Source organism: Lagenorhynchus albirostris, chromosome 5 (genome assembly GCF_949774975.1).
Source record: "Lagenorhynchus albirostris chromosome 5, mLagAlb1.1, whole genome shotgun sequence".
Lineage (NCBI taxonomy): Eukaryota > Metazoa > Chordata > Mammalia > Artiodactyla > Delphinidae > Lagenorhynchus > Lagenorhynchus albirostris.
Window position 1 is genome coordinate 42,622,304 of NC_083099.1, and position 16,597 is coordinate 42,638,900.

Genomic DNA, 16,597 nt, shown 5'->3' on the forward strand with positions numbered 1-16,597 from the left:
ATCACAGCCTTGGCCAACATTTTGATTTCAGCCTGGTGGGATGCTAAGCAGAGGACCCAGACAACCTGTGTGTAGACTTCTGACCCAGAGAACTGTGAGGTAATAAATTTGTGTTGTTTTAAGTTACTAAATTTGTGGTAATTTGTTATGCAACAGTAGAAAATGAATACACTGACAAACAAAATACTACCAAATGTCCATCAATAGGGGACAGATTGAATAGACTATGGTATATCCACACAACTGAGTACTTTGTAGTTGTAGAAAGGATAAAAAGATCTAGGTGGGGAATGGTGTTTTTACATGCAATCTTTTGTATACAAAAGGGGGATAAGAGTACATACACACCAATGCTTACATTTTCAAAAAGAAACAGTGGAATGATTAACCAAAATAAACAAATACGGTTACTTAGAGGGGCAGTCAGGGACCAAGGAGGAGATGGGACTCATGTGAGACTTTTGTGATACACCTTATTGTCTTTTGACTTTGGTACTTTGGCTTACATAATTAAAAACAAAATTAAAGAATAAAAAGGAACTATTAAATATTAAAAACTAATGGAAATAAAACAAATCTAGCTGTATATCAATTTGATAGCATTAATCACACACATAAATGAATTATTTAAAGTAACTCTAAAGCACAGTGTTTTGACTGTTGCTTCCTGGTGGAGTGTATATATATATAAGGAATGTAAGCATAGATTTATATATGTGCCCTGGGAAACTACTCACCTAGTCCAAGCAGGGTAAATGCAAGGGGTCCATACCCAGACATGTTGTAGTGAAAAGAGTAAAAGCCAACGACAAAAAGGAAATCTCAAAAGGAGTGGGGGGAAAATGGACTCTTTACATACAAGGGAACTTCCATAAGATTAACAGATGACTTCTTCTCAGAAACAATGAAGGACAGAAGGTAGTGTGATGACATTTTCAAAGAACTGAAAGAAAAAAATTGTCAACTAAGAATCTTAGATTCTGCAAAAAAGGTGAAATAAAGACATTCCCAGATAAACAAAAGTGGAGACAATTAGTTGCTAGGAGATCACTTTATCTGAAATACTAAAGACTTCTTCAGGCTAAAAGCAAGTGACACCTGGACTGTAATTCAACTGCACACCAAAACCCAAAAAGTAATGGTAAAGGTAATTATATAATCATAAAAGATGCTTATTTCTTTGAACTACAATTTAAAAGCAATTCTGTGAAATTACATATATAAATGAATTATTGGTCCTATAACACATAGGAATGCAACATATTTGAACAGCACAAAGGAAGTGGATGGGAGCAAGGCTATGTTGGAGTAAGGAAACGATGCCAGATGGCGACGTGAATGTATGGCGACAAAGGAAGAGAACCAAAAATAGTAAGTAAGGAGATTAATTTAACCAACTCTAGTTTATATACTTCCTCTCCTTTATTCTCTCAACTTCTTTAAAATAAAAAAATATATAAGATAATAAGTAGAATAACCTATTGTTGGGTTTGTAACATATATACATGTACAATGCATAACAATTACAGCTCAAAAAGGAGAAAAAGGGAATAGAGATATACCCAAGAAAATTGAAAACATATGTCCACACAAAGACTTGTACACAAATGTTCATAGCAGCATTATATCATAATATCCAAAACTTGGAATCAACTCAAATGTCCATCAGCTAGTGAATGGACAAACAAAATGTGCTATATCTGTACAATGGAATATTATCCAGCCATTAAAAGGAATAAAGTACTGATAAATGCTACAATAGGGGTGAATCTTGAAAACATGCTAAGCGAAAGAAGGTAGACAGAAAAGACTTCATACTGTATGATTCCATTTATATGAAATGTCCTTTATAGGCAAATCTATAGATTCAGAAAGTAGATTAGTAGTTGCCTAGGGCAGGGGATAGATTGGGGGTAGGAGAAATGAGGAGTTACTACTGATGGACATGGGGTTTCTTTGTAGGGGAATGAAATGTTCTAAAAATCCATTATGGTGATAATTGTGCAATTCTGTGAACAAACTAAAAACAAGTGAATTGTATACCTTAAGTGGGTGAATAGTATGTGAATTATATCTTAATAATGCTGTTAAAAAAAAGTCTAATGAAATCATGCCAACAGTGCATAGCAGCCAACTGGAAAGGAGCTCCCAGTGCACAGGGCAATTTGAGCATCAAAAAGACTGACTGCATTGAATTGAAACACAGTATATATATATATATATATATATATATATATATATATATATATATATATATATATAGTGAGTTTTAGTTTGTAAAGACAACAAAACAAATATCTCACCATTCACCACTGGAGGTTGCCAGACCACCAATCATTTCTGTGAAAAACTGAAAGAGGAAAAGAACCAAGCTTATCCTGCCTTACCTGTATGAATTGTATATTTATATAACTGAAGAGCTGATGAAAGAAAATTCTTTATAGAAGAAGTTCAGCCTAAAGGTACAGAGAGAATTGTAGAATAAGAAAATCACTGTTTTGCAACTTCTAAGGAAATAATGCTTCTGGGCAACAATCATGTATAAATAATAAAAGTATGAGGTAAAATTTGATGGGAAAATCTTATAATGGAGGGATCAGGGTCATATAATTTGAACCCTCTGATTTCATCCTTTTAAAAAATAACAGCTTTATCGAGAAATAATCCACATACAATAAAAATTCACCCTTTAAAGTACACAATTCAGTGGTTTTGAGTATAATCACAGAGTGGTGCAACCATCACCACTATCTAATTCCAGAACATTTTGTTAACACTTCAAAAAGAAACTTGATCCCTATTAGCAGTAAGTCTCCATTCCTCCTTCCCACCAGTTTTTGGCAACAATTAATCTATCTCCTCTCTCTGTGGATTTGCTTATTCTGGACATTTCATTTAAACAGAATCAAATGATATGGCTTCTTTCACTTACCATAATGTTTTTATGGTCATCTGTGTAGTAGCATGTATCAGTATTTTGTTCCTTTTAATGGTTGAATAATATTCCATTGTATGGATATACCACATTTTGTTTATCCATTCATTAGTTGATGGAAATTAGGTTCTTTCTATTTTTGGCTATTGTAACACTGCTAAGAGCATCTGTGTACAAGTCTTTGTGTGGACATATGTTTTTAGTTTCTTTTGTTATATACCTAGAATTGAAATTGGTGGGTCATATGGTCACTTATGTTTAACTTTTTGAGGTGATTCCATCTTATCACTAAAAGTAGGATGGTAAAGTATTATGCGCTTCATAATATGATGTAAAAAAATATACAGCATACATACAAAGTATTCTGATCTAAGCAACTGAATCTGAATATAATCAAGCATGTAGATCAGGAATATGTAAACTTTTCTGTAAAGGGCAAGACAGTAAATATTTTAGGCTTTGTGGACCATACAGTCTCTGTCACAACTTCTAAACTCTACTGAGAAGCATGAAAGGAGGTACAGACAATGTGTAAATAGAAGACATTGCTTTGCCCCAATAAAACTTTATTTCAGAGCAGGCAGCAGGTCACATTTGGCCCACAAGTCATAATCCTTGTTTGAGATTTTATAGAAAACCTGGCGGAGACAGAAACACATTAAATCAGCCAAACTTGGAAAGTGAGACAAGTGACATGGTTTTTTCAAAAAAACATTACTGGCATGAAAATGACTTACATTCTGTTTTTTCCATAAATGCTCTCTCTTTTTTTTAATCTCATGCTGTGTGTTTCTTGAGTGAGTAATAAAAAGAAGCTTGGGTGTATCTGAAGGAACATAGTGGCTTACGACGTATCTTTCAGTGACCTTATTGTGCTGCTACTTCTCCTAATGGTAAAAGACCCCTCTGTTTGGACCAATTATAATTCTTCATCCCTATGGTGACAATAATCTCACCAAGATGTGAACATTTATCTAAGGCAGACCAATCAGAATTTTCCCTTCAACCTTTATTTTTTCAAGGTGAAGCTGGGATAGAAAAGCTATATTTTCTCTCTGGTTGTGAGAATATAAGAATGCAAGCCCCAAGACAGCTCTAGTCAGTTTCAGGTTCCGGTAGCCTTTGATCTTTAGAATGAAACCAATCTGAAAGGAGAAGGAAAAGTGTATATGTTTGTGTGTGTGTGTGTGTGTGTGTGTGTGTGTGTGAGAGAGAGAGACAGAGAGACAGAGAGACAGAGAGACAGAGAGACAGGGAGAGAGAGACAGAGAGGGAGAGAGAGAATGGAGGGGATTGGAGAGATTTATTTGCAACCAAAGAATTCCATTTAATATGGTCATCTTAAAAGATTTTTGAAAGGATTAGACATAATACTGCTGACATAGCAGACTTTCAACAAATGTTGTTTTTTAAAACTAAATCACAAATTGCTTATGTTTTATACATTATTATTTTATTTCCTATGTTTATATGCCCTGTCTTACAAACACATTGTCAGTTCCATGAGGGCAGGAAACATGCATATTATACTTCCTTGCTTTCCAGAGGGTCTAGCATGATCTTAGTTAATTTCTGTAAAAAAGATATTCTTCATTGATAAATAAGAACATGAAAATGTATTATTTGATTATAGAACTAGAATGACCTTAATATCTTCCAGTGAAGGTAGACTTGTTTTCTGTGAATTTATCTCAAGTTAGAAGTAGCATTTATTTTTATTTTTTTTATTTATTTTTTTAAAAAAATAACTATTTATTTATTTATTTTTAACTTTGGCTGCGTTGGGTCTTCGTTGCTACGCGCAGGCTTTCTCTAGTTGCAGAGAGTGGGGGCCCCTCTTGTTGCGGAGCACAGGCCCCAGGCGCGCGCGGGCTTTAGTTGTGGCATGTGGGCTCAGTAGCTGTGAGCTCGTGGGCTGCAGAGTGCAGGCTCCATAGCTGTGGCGCCTGGGCTTAGCTGCTCCGCAGCATGTGGGATCCTCCCGGACCAGGGCTTGAACCCGTGTCCCCCGCACTGGCAGGCAGACTCCCAACCACTGTGCCACCAGGGAAGTCCCTATTTTTATTTTTTAATTTTTTTAAATGGAAGTCTCTTCTCAGGTGTATTATTGTTTTTTTCAGTTAGTGGAAGAAGCATGAGTTAAATTATAAAATTTTTTTTCTTGGAAATTCATGGATGAGATGTTATTGCTCATGTAATTTAGGTTCTAATGTTGAATATTTAAGGCACATTTTTAGCTTAATTGCTGGAAAGCAATACCACCACAAGTTAAATAGTTTAAAAATAGAAAAAGATATAAAATTATAGTGAACATGTCATTTGAAGTAATTTGCATTCTAAACAAAGTCTGAAAGAAGTCATTAGAGTTATTCAGAGCAATTAGTTGATGGTTTTTAAAGGACCCATGTAATTTGAATTTGTTTACTTTATACATTTAAAGGCTTTACATATATAATACCAAAATTGCTGTCCTAGTTTTTAAATAAGTGAAACTCTTTTGTTTTTTCTAAAAACCAAATTGTTAGAACCCTAAAAATATCTATTGCTGTTCTGAATATAAAGCTTACTTACTAACCAAGTATGATGTCAGTCCCACATTTCAAAAATTTTAAACAAATATGAATATGTCCTAGTTGTAATATCTAGGTGAGGCATGTCCTATAGCTTCCTCTCTTTAGCTAATGATAATTTTTAACAACTTTCTCATTCTTAGGAAATATTAGAATTAAATGAAAATTTGTCATTTCAATAATAATAGACATTTTCTTATTTATACTTACATATGAAATTTCTTTTCCAAAAAAGTTGTCCTAAGAAAATGTTTTCTTCCTGTGGTTCATGTAATATAGGAACATAATTTGATTTACGTAAGTTATAGGAAAAAAATAAACTGAGATACTTTCACTTGAGCTTGAATCAATATTTAATTTTAAGTAAACAAATACTTAAAAATTGTAATCTTGGGAATTCCCTGGCAGTCCAGCGGTTAGGAGTCCGCAGTTCCACTGCTGAGGGCTGGGGTTCAATCCCTGGTTGGGGAACTTAGATCCTGTAAAATGCGCCGCATGGTCAGAAAAAAAAAATTGTATTCTTTACTGCCATTTCTGTCCAGGATGGATTAGCAAGCACAGGATTTATCTTAAACAACTAAATAAGCAGACAAAATATATGAAACAATGGCTTTCAGATATTGGACAACAGGCAGTACATGAGAGCAATCTCTGAGAGAAGGGAACAAACAAGGTGAGCCCTATGATTGCTCAAGCTACAGGTTTCTGAGTTTCTGGGCTTCACTGCAGGGTGCGGGAGTCCATACAGAACCTGGCAGACTCCCTTAGTTGAGGAGACAGAGTGCAGAGTTCATGGTGGCCAAGCCACTTATAATGGAAAGAGCAGAGTACTCGAGAGGAAAGAGCTGCACAGCTAGAGAGTTCTAGAGACCTGGCTTTCAAATGTTTATACAGAAAGGTTCAGACTAGTCAGAATAGTCCATGGAGCTCACACAGTTCCAGGAATAGTTTGTGTTTGTACCAGCCAGAGTGAAAAGCTTCTTTATTCCCAGGGATTGATAAGAGAGTCAAATAACCCTGGATGAGGGGTAGACACCTATGACATGTGGGTCAAATCTGGCCTTTTATGTACAGTTCACAAGCTAGGAATGGTTTTTACATTTTTAAAGGGTTATTGAAAGCAAATGAAGAGTATGCCACAGATTATATGTGGCCCATAAAACCTAACTAGTAACCATGTGGTCCTTTACAAAAAGTTTGCTGAACCCTATCCTAGACTAAAGGCTGTTCTAAACCTGCCTAATAAGGGTTAAAAGCAAATCTCAAAAGTATCCATTTCCAAGTAAATTAACCACATCCTAAAACATAACCTAAAAATACTTAAAGGGAAAAAACTAGTATCCATTTCCAAGAAAATTTCTGCATCCCTGAACAATGTCCATAAATATTTAAAGGAATACAAAGCATCTAGTATCTGACAATGTAAAAATCACAATGTCTGGCATCTAATAAAAAATAACCACGTATTCAAAGGGGCAGTAAAAGATGACCCATAATGAAGACAGATGTCAATTAATAGAAACAAAAATGGCATTGATAATAGAATTTTTAGGAAAGGACAATAAATCAGCTATTATAAATACACAGTGTAAATTGAAAAAGGTGGAGAAAAACATGAGCATGATGAAGAGAGAAATGGAAAGTATAAATAACACCTAAACTAAATTTGTAGAGATGAAATATATGATGTTTTAGATAAAAATATACTGAATGAAATTAATAGGTTATTAGACACGATTAGGAGGAAAGATTAGTGAACTTGAAGACATAGTAATGGAGACTATCTTAAATGAAACAGAGAAAAGAAGATGGAAAAGTGAATGGAGCATCAGTGCACTGTGGGAAACCTTCATGTATCCTCATATATATGCCATAGGAGTCTCAGAAGGGGTGGAGAGAGAAGGAAGGAGGGTAGAAAAAATGTCTGGAGAAATAATGACAGAATATTACCAAATCCCATAGACAGCAAAAGCTCAGCAAACCTCAATCAGAAGACACATGAAGAAAGCAACACGAGGCAGATAATCAAATTGCTTAAAAGCAGGAATAAAGAAAAAATAATTAAATTAGTCAAAGGAAAATAACGTATTCCATACAGAGGCACAAAGATAAGCATGACAAATAAAGAATGCGAACTAGAAGATGGTAGAGCAACACATTTTAAGTACCAGAAGACATAATACCCCATCATTCTAGAAATCTTTACCCAACTAGAATATATTCATAAAATGAAGGTAAAATAAAGATTTTTTAAAAGACATACAAAAGCTGATAGAATTTATTACCAGCAGAGTAGTACAACAAGAAATGCCATAGAAAGTCCTTCAAGGAAAAGGATGTCAGATAGAAATTTATACCTACTTAAAGAAATGAAGAGAATCAGAAGTAAAAACTATTTATGTAAATATAAAAGTTTTTTCCTTATTTAAAAAATTCATTAAAAGATAATTGACTCTTTAAAGCAAACATAGTAACAATGTATTGTACAGTTTATAACATAATTGTATGACAGTATGGGTAAACTGTATGACAGTAGTGGCACAAGGTCCAGGATGGGGGAAATGTAAGTAGATAGGGGTCTACTGCTGTCTGTAAAGTGGTGTAATATTAGTTGAACATAGACTGTAATAACTTAAATATGTATACTGTAATCCTAGAGCAAATCCTACATATATTAAAAAGATGTTTATTATGAATGTATTATGAACAACTTTATGCTAATTAATTCAATAACTTTGATAAACAAAAATTTCTTGAAAAGATACAAACTGCTGAAGCTCAAATAAAAAGAAATAGATGGACTGAGTAGCCCTATATCTATTAAATAAATTGAATTTGTAGTTAAAAAATCTTCTCACAAAGAAAACCCTAGGCCCAGAAGATTTCATGGTGAATTCTACCACATATTTGTGGAAGAAATACCAATTTTACACATTTTTTCCCCAAAAAACAGAATAGGATAGGGAAATTTCCAACTCATTTATGACTACAGAATAATCCTGATACCAAAATTAGACAAAGACATGGCAAGAAACTAGAGACCAATATCTCTCACAAACATGAATGCAAAAAATCATTTGAGAATTAACAAATTGAATCTAGTAATATGGTAAAAGAATAATATATCACAACCAAATGGTGTTTATCCCAGAAATGCAAAGCTGGTTTAACATTGAAAAAAGTAATCATGTAATTTTAATATTAACAGAATGAAAAAAGAAAAACATATGATTTTCTTTTAAGATACCGACAAAGCATTTGAAAAAATTCAACACTGCTTCCTGATAAAAGTAGAAATACAAGGGAATTTCCCCAACCTGATAAAGAGCATCTATGAAAAACTTACAACCAGCACTATATTGGGCTGGCCAAAAGTTTCGTTTGGTTTTTTCTGTAAGATGGCTCTAGTAGCACTGAGTTGTCATTAACTTCATTCAAAACAATTTTGTTAGATTGTATGTGACAGCTGTCATATCAGCATGCATTAAAAAAAGACTTATCTGGGGCTTCCTTGGTGGCACAGTGGTTAAGAATCCTCCTGCCAGTGCAGGGGACACGGGTTCGAGCCCTGGCCCGGGAATATCCCACATGCCGTGGAGCAACTAAGCCCGTGCACCACAACTACTGAGCCTGCGCTCTAGAGCCCGCGCGCCTAGATCCCGTGCTCCGCAACAACAGAAGCCACCGCAATGAGAAGCCAGCGCACCGCAACAAGAGTAGCCCCCACTCGCCGCAACTAGAGAAAGCCCGCACGCAGTAACGAAGACCCAACGCAGCCAATAAATAAACAAATAAATAAATAAATTCTTTAGAAAATAAAAAAAAGATATCAAAATTGGTGAATTTTTGTGTAGCTGTTTTAATATGGAAGATGGAAGGAAAAAAGCAACATTTTCAGCATATTATGCTTTATTATTTCAAGAAAGGTAAGAAAGCAACTGAAACGCAAGAAAAGATTTGTGCAGTGTATGGAGAAGGTGCTGTGACTGATTGAACATGCCAAAAGTGGTTTGCGAAGTTTCATGCTGGAGGTTTCTCGCTGGATGACGCTCCATGGTCAGGTAGACCAGTTGAAGTTGATAGTGATCAAATTGAGACATTAAACGTTATACCATGTGGGAGAGAGCTGACACACTCAAAATATCCAAATCAAGTGTTGAAAATCATTAGTACCAGCTTGGTTATGTTCATCGCTTTGATGATTTGGTTCCAGTTAAGTGAAAAAAACACCTTCTTGACAGTATTTCTGCCTGAAATTCTCTACTTAAACTTAATGAAAACGTTCCATTTTTAAAACAAATTGTGATGGGTGATGAAAAGTGGATACTATACAATAATGTGGAACAGAAGAGATCGTGGGGCAAGAGAAATAAACAACCACCAAGCACACCAAAGGCTGGTCTTCATCCAAAGAAGGTGATGTTGTGTATGTGGTAGGATTGGAAGGGAGTCCTCTATTATGAGCTCCTTCTGGAAAATGAAACAATTAATTCCAACAAGTCCTGGTCCCAGTTAGACCAACCAAAAGCAACACTCGATGAAAAGCGTCTGGAATTAGTCAGTAGAAAATGCATAATATTCTATCAGGATAATGCAAGAACGCATGTTTCTTTGACGACTAAGCAAAAACTGTTACAGCTTGGCTGGGAAGTTCTGATTCATCCACCATATTCACCAGACATTGCACCTTCGGATTTCCATTTATTTCGGTCTTTACAAAATTCTCTTAATGGAAAAAATTTCAATTCCCTGGAAGACTGTAAAAGGCACCTGGAACGGTTCTTTGCTCAAAAAAATAAAAAGTTTTGGGAAGATGGAATTATGAAGTTGCCTGAAAAATGGCAGAAGGTAGTGGAACAAAACGGTGAATACATTGTTTAATAAAGTTCTTGCTGAAAATGAAAAATGTATCTTTTGTTTTACTTAAAAACCGAAGGCACTTTTTGGCCAATCCAATATTTAGTGATGAAAGACTGAATGATTTCCCTTTAACACTGGCAACAAGGCAAGAGTGTTTACTCTCCCTAATTCCATTTGGCAGTATAATAAATGTCCTAGCCAGCACAAAAAGGCAAGTAAAATAAATAAAAGTCATACAGACTGGAAAGAAAAGGTAAAACTGTATTCACAGAAAACATGACATTTTATGTAGAAAATCCCAAGGAATCTATAAAAAGCAGAAGTAATAAGTAATAATTAGTAATAATAAGTAATAAGTAATAATAAGTAATAATACTTATAATAAGTAATAATAATAATAAGTAATAATAAGTAATAATAAGTAATAAGTAATAAGTATTATTAAGTAATAATAATAATAAGTAAAATAAGTAATAATAAGTAATAAATAATATACTAATAATAATAATAATATTATTATATTAATATTAATTAATTAATATTAATTAATTAATTAATAATAATATAATAATAATAATAATAAGTAAAATAAGTAATAATAAGTAATAAATAATAAGTAATAAGTATTAGAAGTAATAAGTGAGTTTAGCAAGGTTGCAGGATACTAAGTCAATATACAAAATACAAAATTAAATAAACAGTATCTTTACATTAGCATCAGTATATGAGATATTTAGGAATATATTTGACAAAAGATGTTTAAAAACTGTATACTAAATACTAGGAAACATTGTTAAGAAAATTTAAAGGAGACATGAATAAATGGAGGGATATACCAGGCTCATGTATGGGAAGAGTCAATATTATTAAGATGTCAATTCTACCCAAATTCATATATATATACATATAGTTTTTGCACTGCCACGAGGCATGTAAAATATTAATTGCCTGACCAGGCATCGAACTCACGCCCCCTACATTGGAAGTGTGGAGTCTTAACCATTGCCCCACCAGGGAAGTCCCCAAATTGATTTATTTTTAACTCAGTCCCAATCAAAATCCCTGAAGAAATTTTTAGTAGAAATTGATAGGCTGATTCTAAAATTTATGTGGAAATGCAATGGACCTAGATATCCAAAACAATTCTGAATGAAGCTTTTTTACACTACTGGATTTCAAGAGTTTTTATATGGCTACAATAATCAGATAGTGTCCAATACTGCCTTGCTAACTATAGCCACTATATTGTACAGAAGATCTCAAGGATTTATTCAGCTTGCATAACGGAAACTGTGTTTTTTCACAAATACCTCTTGTTTTCCCCTCCTTCCAGGCCCTGGCAACCACCAATCTATGCTCTACTTCTATGAGTTTGACTATTTCATATTCTTCATAGTAAACAGCACATTTTTATATACTTAAAAATGTGCTGAGAGAATAGATCTTATATTAAGAGTTCTTATTACACACACACAAAATAAATAAAGAGTGTGGGAGGAAACTTTTATAGGTGATGAATATGTTTTTAAAAATTATATATGGACAGATATGTTTATTGCACAGATTGTGGTGACGGTTTTATGGATGAATACTTCTCTCTAAATTCATCAAGCTGTATACATTAAATATGTACAGATTTTTTCCTTTTTTATTTTTCACTGTCTCCAATTACTGATTTTTTCCCCCAACTTCACTGAGGTAAAATTGATAAATAAAATTGTTAAGATATTTAAAGTGAAATATGTATAGATTTTTTTATGTCAATCATACCTCAATAAAATGGCTAAAAAATTGTCATAATTGGCATAATAATAGTTACCCAGATCAATGGAACAAAATGGAGAGTCCAGAAATAAATCCACCCATACATGTATTGATACAATTGGATTTTTTTCTTTATCCTTTTACCCCACTTTTTATTCTTCTTCATAGCATTCATCCTTGCCTGACAATTCAGTTGTTTATTTGATAATTATCTGTCTCTCTCAACTGGATTTATTTTTATTGTGGTAAAAATCATACAACATGAAATCTCTCTTCTTCACAAAATTTTAAGTGTACAGCACAGTATTGTTAACTCTAAGCACAATGTTGTATAGTAGATCTCTAGAACTTTTCCATCTTGCATGACCTGCACTCTATACCCATTGAACAGCAATTCCCCATTTCCCCTGCCCCCCAGCCTCTGGCAACCATCATTCTACTTTCTGTTCTGTGAGTTCGACTACTTTAGATACCTCCTATAAGTGGAATCATACAGCATTTGTCCTTTTGTGACTGGCTTGTTTCATTTAGTGTGAGGCCCTCAAGGTTCGTCATAGTAGCATATGACAGGATTTCTTCCTTTTTTATGGTTGAACAATATTCCACTGGAAGCATGTACCACATTTACTTTATTAATTCATTGATGCATACATAGGTTGCTTCTACCTCTTGGCTATTGTGAATAATGCTGTGATGAACATAGGTGTGCAAATATCTCTTCAAGATCCTGATTTCAATTCTTTTAAATAAATACTCAAAAGAGAAATTGCTGGATCATATGGCAATTCTATTTTTTAATTTTCTTTTTGGAATCTGCATACTGTTTTCCATAGCGGTTGCTCCATTTTACATTCCCACCAACAGTGCACAATGGTTCCAGTTTCTCCACATCCTCTGCATCACTTGCTATTTTCTGATTTTATTTTATTTTTTGATAATGGCCATCCTAACAGACATGAGGTGATATCCCATTGTGGTTTTGATTTGCATTTCCCTGATGAGTAGTGAAGTTGAGCATCTTAATATATTTGTTGACCATTTGTATGTCTTCTTTGGAGAAATGTCTATTCAAGTCCTTTGCCCATTTCTTAATTGGGCTATTTATTTAGTTTTACTACTGAGTTTTAGGACTTATATATTTTAGATTTTAACTCATTATCAGATATATAGTTTGCAAATATCTTCTCCCATTCCGTAAGTTGCCTTTTTACCCTGTTGGAGGGAGGAATTACAAAGGGGCACAAGGAAACTTTTTGGAGTGAACGTTTATTATCTTGAGTGTTGTGATGATTTCACGGGTATATCCATATGTTAAAACTCCTCAAATTATGTACTTTAAATTTGTGCAGTCTGCTGCATGTTAATTATATTTCAATGAGTTGTTTAAAAAAAAGAAAATAGTAAACAAAAGTAAGAGAACTTCATCAACCCCAGAAATTTACATTCACTTACCTAAAGTTTTTTTTTGTTTGTAATTACATAAACAATTTATATATTATGTATAAATTTATAGAACAGTTGATTTCTTCATCTTGAAATTTTTTTTACATGAATATGTATTAAAAATATTCAGAGTTACCAGTACTTTCTTATTCATTATATAACACACCATAATTAAATATATACCATGCCAAATTCTGGGTAAGTAAAATGGATTAACTCAAATTAGAAATTAATCCAATGGAACAATCTTTGGCTTAACATTTTTAAATGTGCTTAATATTGTCTGATTTCACAACTGAGAATTTTTACATTTTTGAGTTTCAGCCTAATCAGTTTCTCCCTTCATCCCTTTATGAAAGGAGGAAATTGAAAGCCCCAGGAAAGCTGGCTATGAGCAGAGAGAAGCCAGTCTGTTTTGTGCAGAGGAAAACAGGCTCTGGGACTTTAGTACTCTGACTCTTCCCCTAAATCCCAGTTGTGGAAGTAAAATACCAATACAGGCATTGGAAGATAACCAGCAACAGCAATGGACAAAATACCTACTATTGGCAAATACTAAAAAGATAAATCAACTAAGGTAGTAGGAAAAATAGGTAATGCTTGTCTCACTACAGTTTAAAAAATTCCTTTACATGCATTATTTCCTTTAATGGACACTAGTCGTGGTCCCTGGAACAAAGCAAGTGATCAATAAAAGCTTGACAAATGAATAGATTGAAATTCCTAGCAGTGTCTAGCAGATTGTAGGTGCTGTATATTTGGAGATAATTCTGCATAACCTCTCACATCTGTACATCTTGTGGGCAGAGGAACTGACTACCTTTGTTATGAACTATCTTTTTGAGGATATTTATGTAGTAATCAGCCTTGGAAGATAGAGATAGTATCTCCCTCCAGAGCAATGGGCAGGTTTGCTTACTGTTCAGTATAATAAAGATGTCCCTTTTTGGAGCAAAAGTCACACAAGTTTACTTCCCATTATAAAAGATTTGGGATCCTTATGCGGAGGGTTCCTCTCCTGTAATGCACTGTATTTCACATGTAGGTATCATTTCATCTTCTGGATGTCACGTTGTGGGAATTGAGGCTTGGGAACTGGCACAAATGATGGTACTCAGGTTGTTGCTATCGCTCTGAACAATAAACTGCCCTTTGTCTTTGGCCCAGAAGTCTCACATCTTCTACCAACATCCATCAGACTGTGGGAGGCTAAGCTTTAGTTTGCAAGTAGGTTAAAATCTCAGGCCCTTCACAGTTCTTGACGCTATACATGCTTTTTGCACTAAAGTGCATAATCTCAGGAAAGCTTAAAAAAAAAACAGGATAAGTAGCCTTATATTGGATAAGGAAAACAAAGAAGTAAGTAAAATCTAACCAAAAATACAACTTCCCCACTTCGCAGAACAGAGCTACTATTAAGAGGCAAAATAGCCATCATCTTGCATTGGGGAAGAATAAGTGGAAGAGCTAATTGATGGTAATGTCAAAACAATTATAGGGACCAGAAGAAAATACAGAAATTGGAAAACAATAGAATCGTAACACATGGAAAGTTGAAAATTAAGGAGAAGTTGATTCAGGAAGCTCCCGAAGAAATGTTATGTCATTATGCAGGCATCAATTCTTCTGCAATCTCTGGAAAGAAAAAAAATATCACTGAGTGGTTGTTTCTGAAAGGGTGAATATGGTGGGAGAGAGATCTACTTTGTATATTTTGAATTTTGTACCATCTTCAGGTAGTACTTATTCAAAAAATACATGTATAAAATTTAATTTGAAAAGCTTTTAAATGATTTTTTAGGTAAGAAGGCACAAATTGTTTTGAGACTAAAAAACCAAAAAACACAGCAGGTACTTTATCCTTTAAAAGATTTACTGAGGAAACAGTTTTTTTGGTTTCATGGAGATAAAAAAAGTCTTTACCTTTGGAACACTACTTTTGTTAAGGAAATTCTTCAGAATAGGCTCTTTCATTCCAGGTTTGTAAGAAAAAAAATAGCCACCTATTGCTATCGAGTAGAGATATGAGGTTACCTTGAATCTGAGAATACGTGCATTGTGTTCTATTTGGTAATGTCAATTAGATGTACATATTTTACTTCTAAAAGAGGGAACAGAAGTAGTTTTCCTAAAAGATATTCAATCAGGACTATTAGTGACCTCTATTTCGGTTTATTAAGGATTGAATAACTATGAATTCGAGACGGTCTCTTCAGGAGCATAGAGCTTGCTTTTTAGTTGTGCTTCTGGGAAGTCAAGAGGGTGTATTCCAGCCAAGCTTGCAGCAATTGTGAGAGAGGCTGTTGTTGACCACAAAGTGTGGCTCGTGCTTGAACTTCTCTGGCCCAGTACCAGCAGGAGAACTGTAATAGGAACAGCAAATGGGGCATTTGTCTGGGTGGCTCCACTGCCATTAGTATTAACTGCAGGGGCTGCTGGGATGTTTGAGGAGGCTCAGATAGTTATAACTGAGAATGAACTCTTTAGATTAAGTAAATAATGCTGAGGTCCTTAGATATATCTCAGGAACAGACCCCTGGGGTAAAGATGGGGCCTCCTGCAATTGTAGAATAGCACTTGGAATTATACTAGTAGTGAAAAGACCTTCTTTGTTACTCCGAAATGTTGAAATGGAGTTTTTTGATTTGATTACTGACTTAAACATGTTTAAATTTGTTTAAATATGCTCAATATTTTTTTTAAATTTTTTTTCAGACAAAATAGACTATTTTTTTAACTTTATATTGGATTATAGTTGATTTACAATGTTGTGTTAACTTCAGGTATACAGCAAGGTGATTCAGTTATACATATATATATATATATATATATATATATATATACTCTTTTTCAAATTCTTTTCCCATTTATGTTATTAGAGAATATTGATCAGAGTTCCCTGTGCTATACAGTAGGTGCTTGTTGGCTATCTGCTCAATCTTTAGTAATTTAATCATTGGCGATATTGATACAGTAGGAACTCCAGCTTGGGTCTAAGTGGGATTTACCTAGAGTGAAATTGAGG

General features: G+C 34.1%; 1 protein-coding gene across 3 annotated transcripts in view; it reads left to right on the forward strand.

The window, feature by feature from the left end:
• The first annotated feature begins 1,259 nt into the window (after window positions 1-1,259).
• The window catches only part of OTOL1 (otolin 1), a 60,303-nt gene continuing 44,965 nt past the window's right edge, over window positions 1,260-16,597 (forward strand). For 2 of the 3 annotated variants that reach the window (XM_060149209.1, XM_060149211.1), the window contains exon 1: window positions 1,260-1,371. In XM_060149209.1, the coding sequence (XP_060005192.1) occupies window positions 1,287-1,371 (85 nt within the window). In that variant the 5' untranslated portion in view covers window positions 1,260-1,286. Of the gene's footprint in view, window positions 1,376-16,597 lie in introns of all 3 variants that reach the window. The other variant, XM_060149212.1, reaches the window with a different exon arrangement.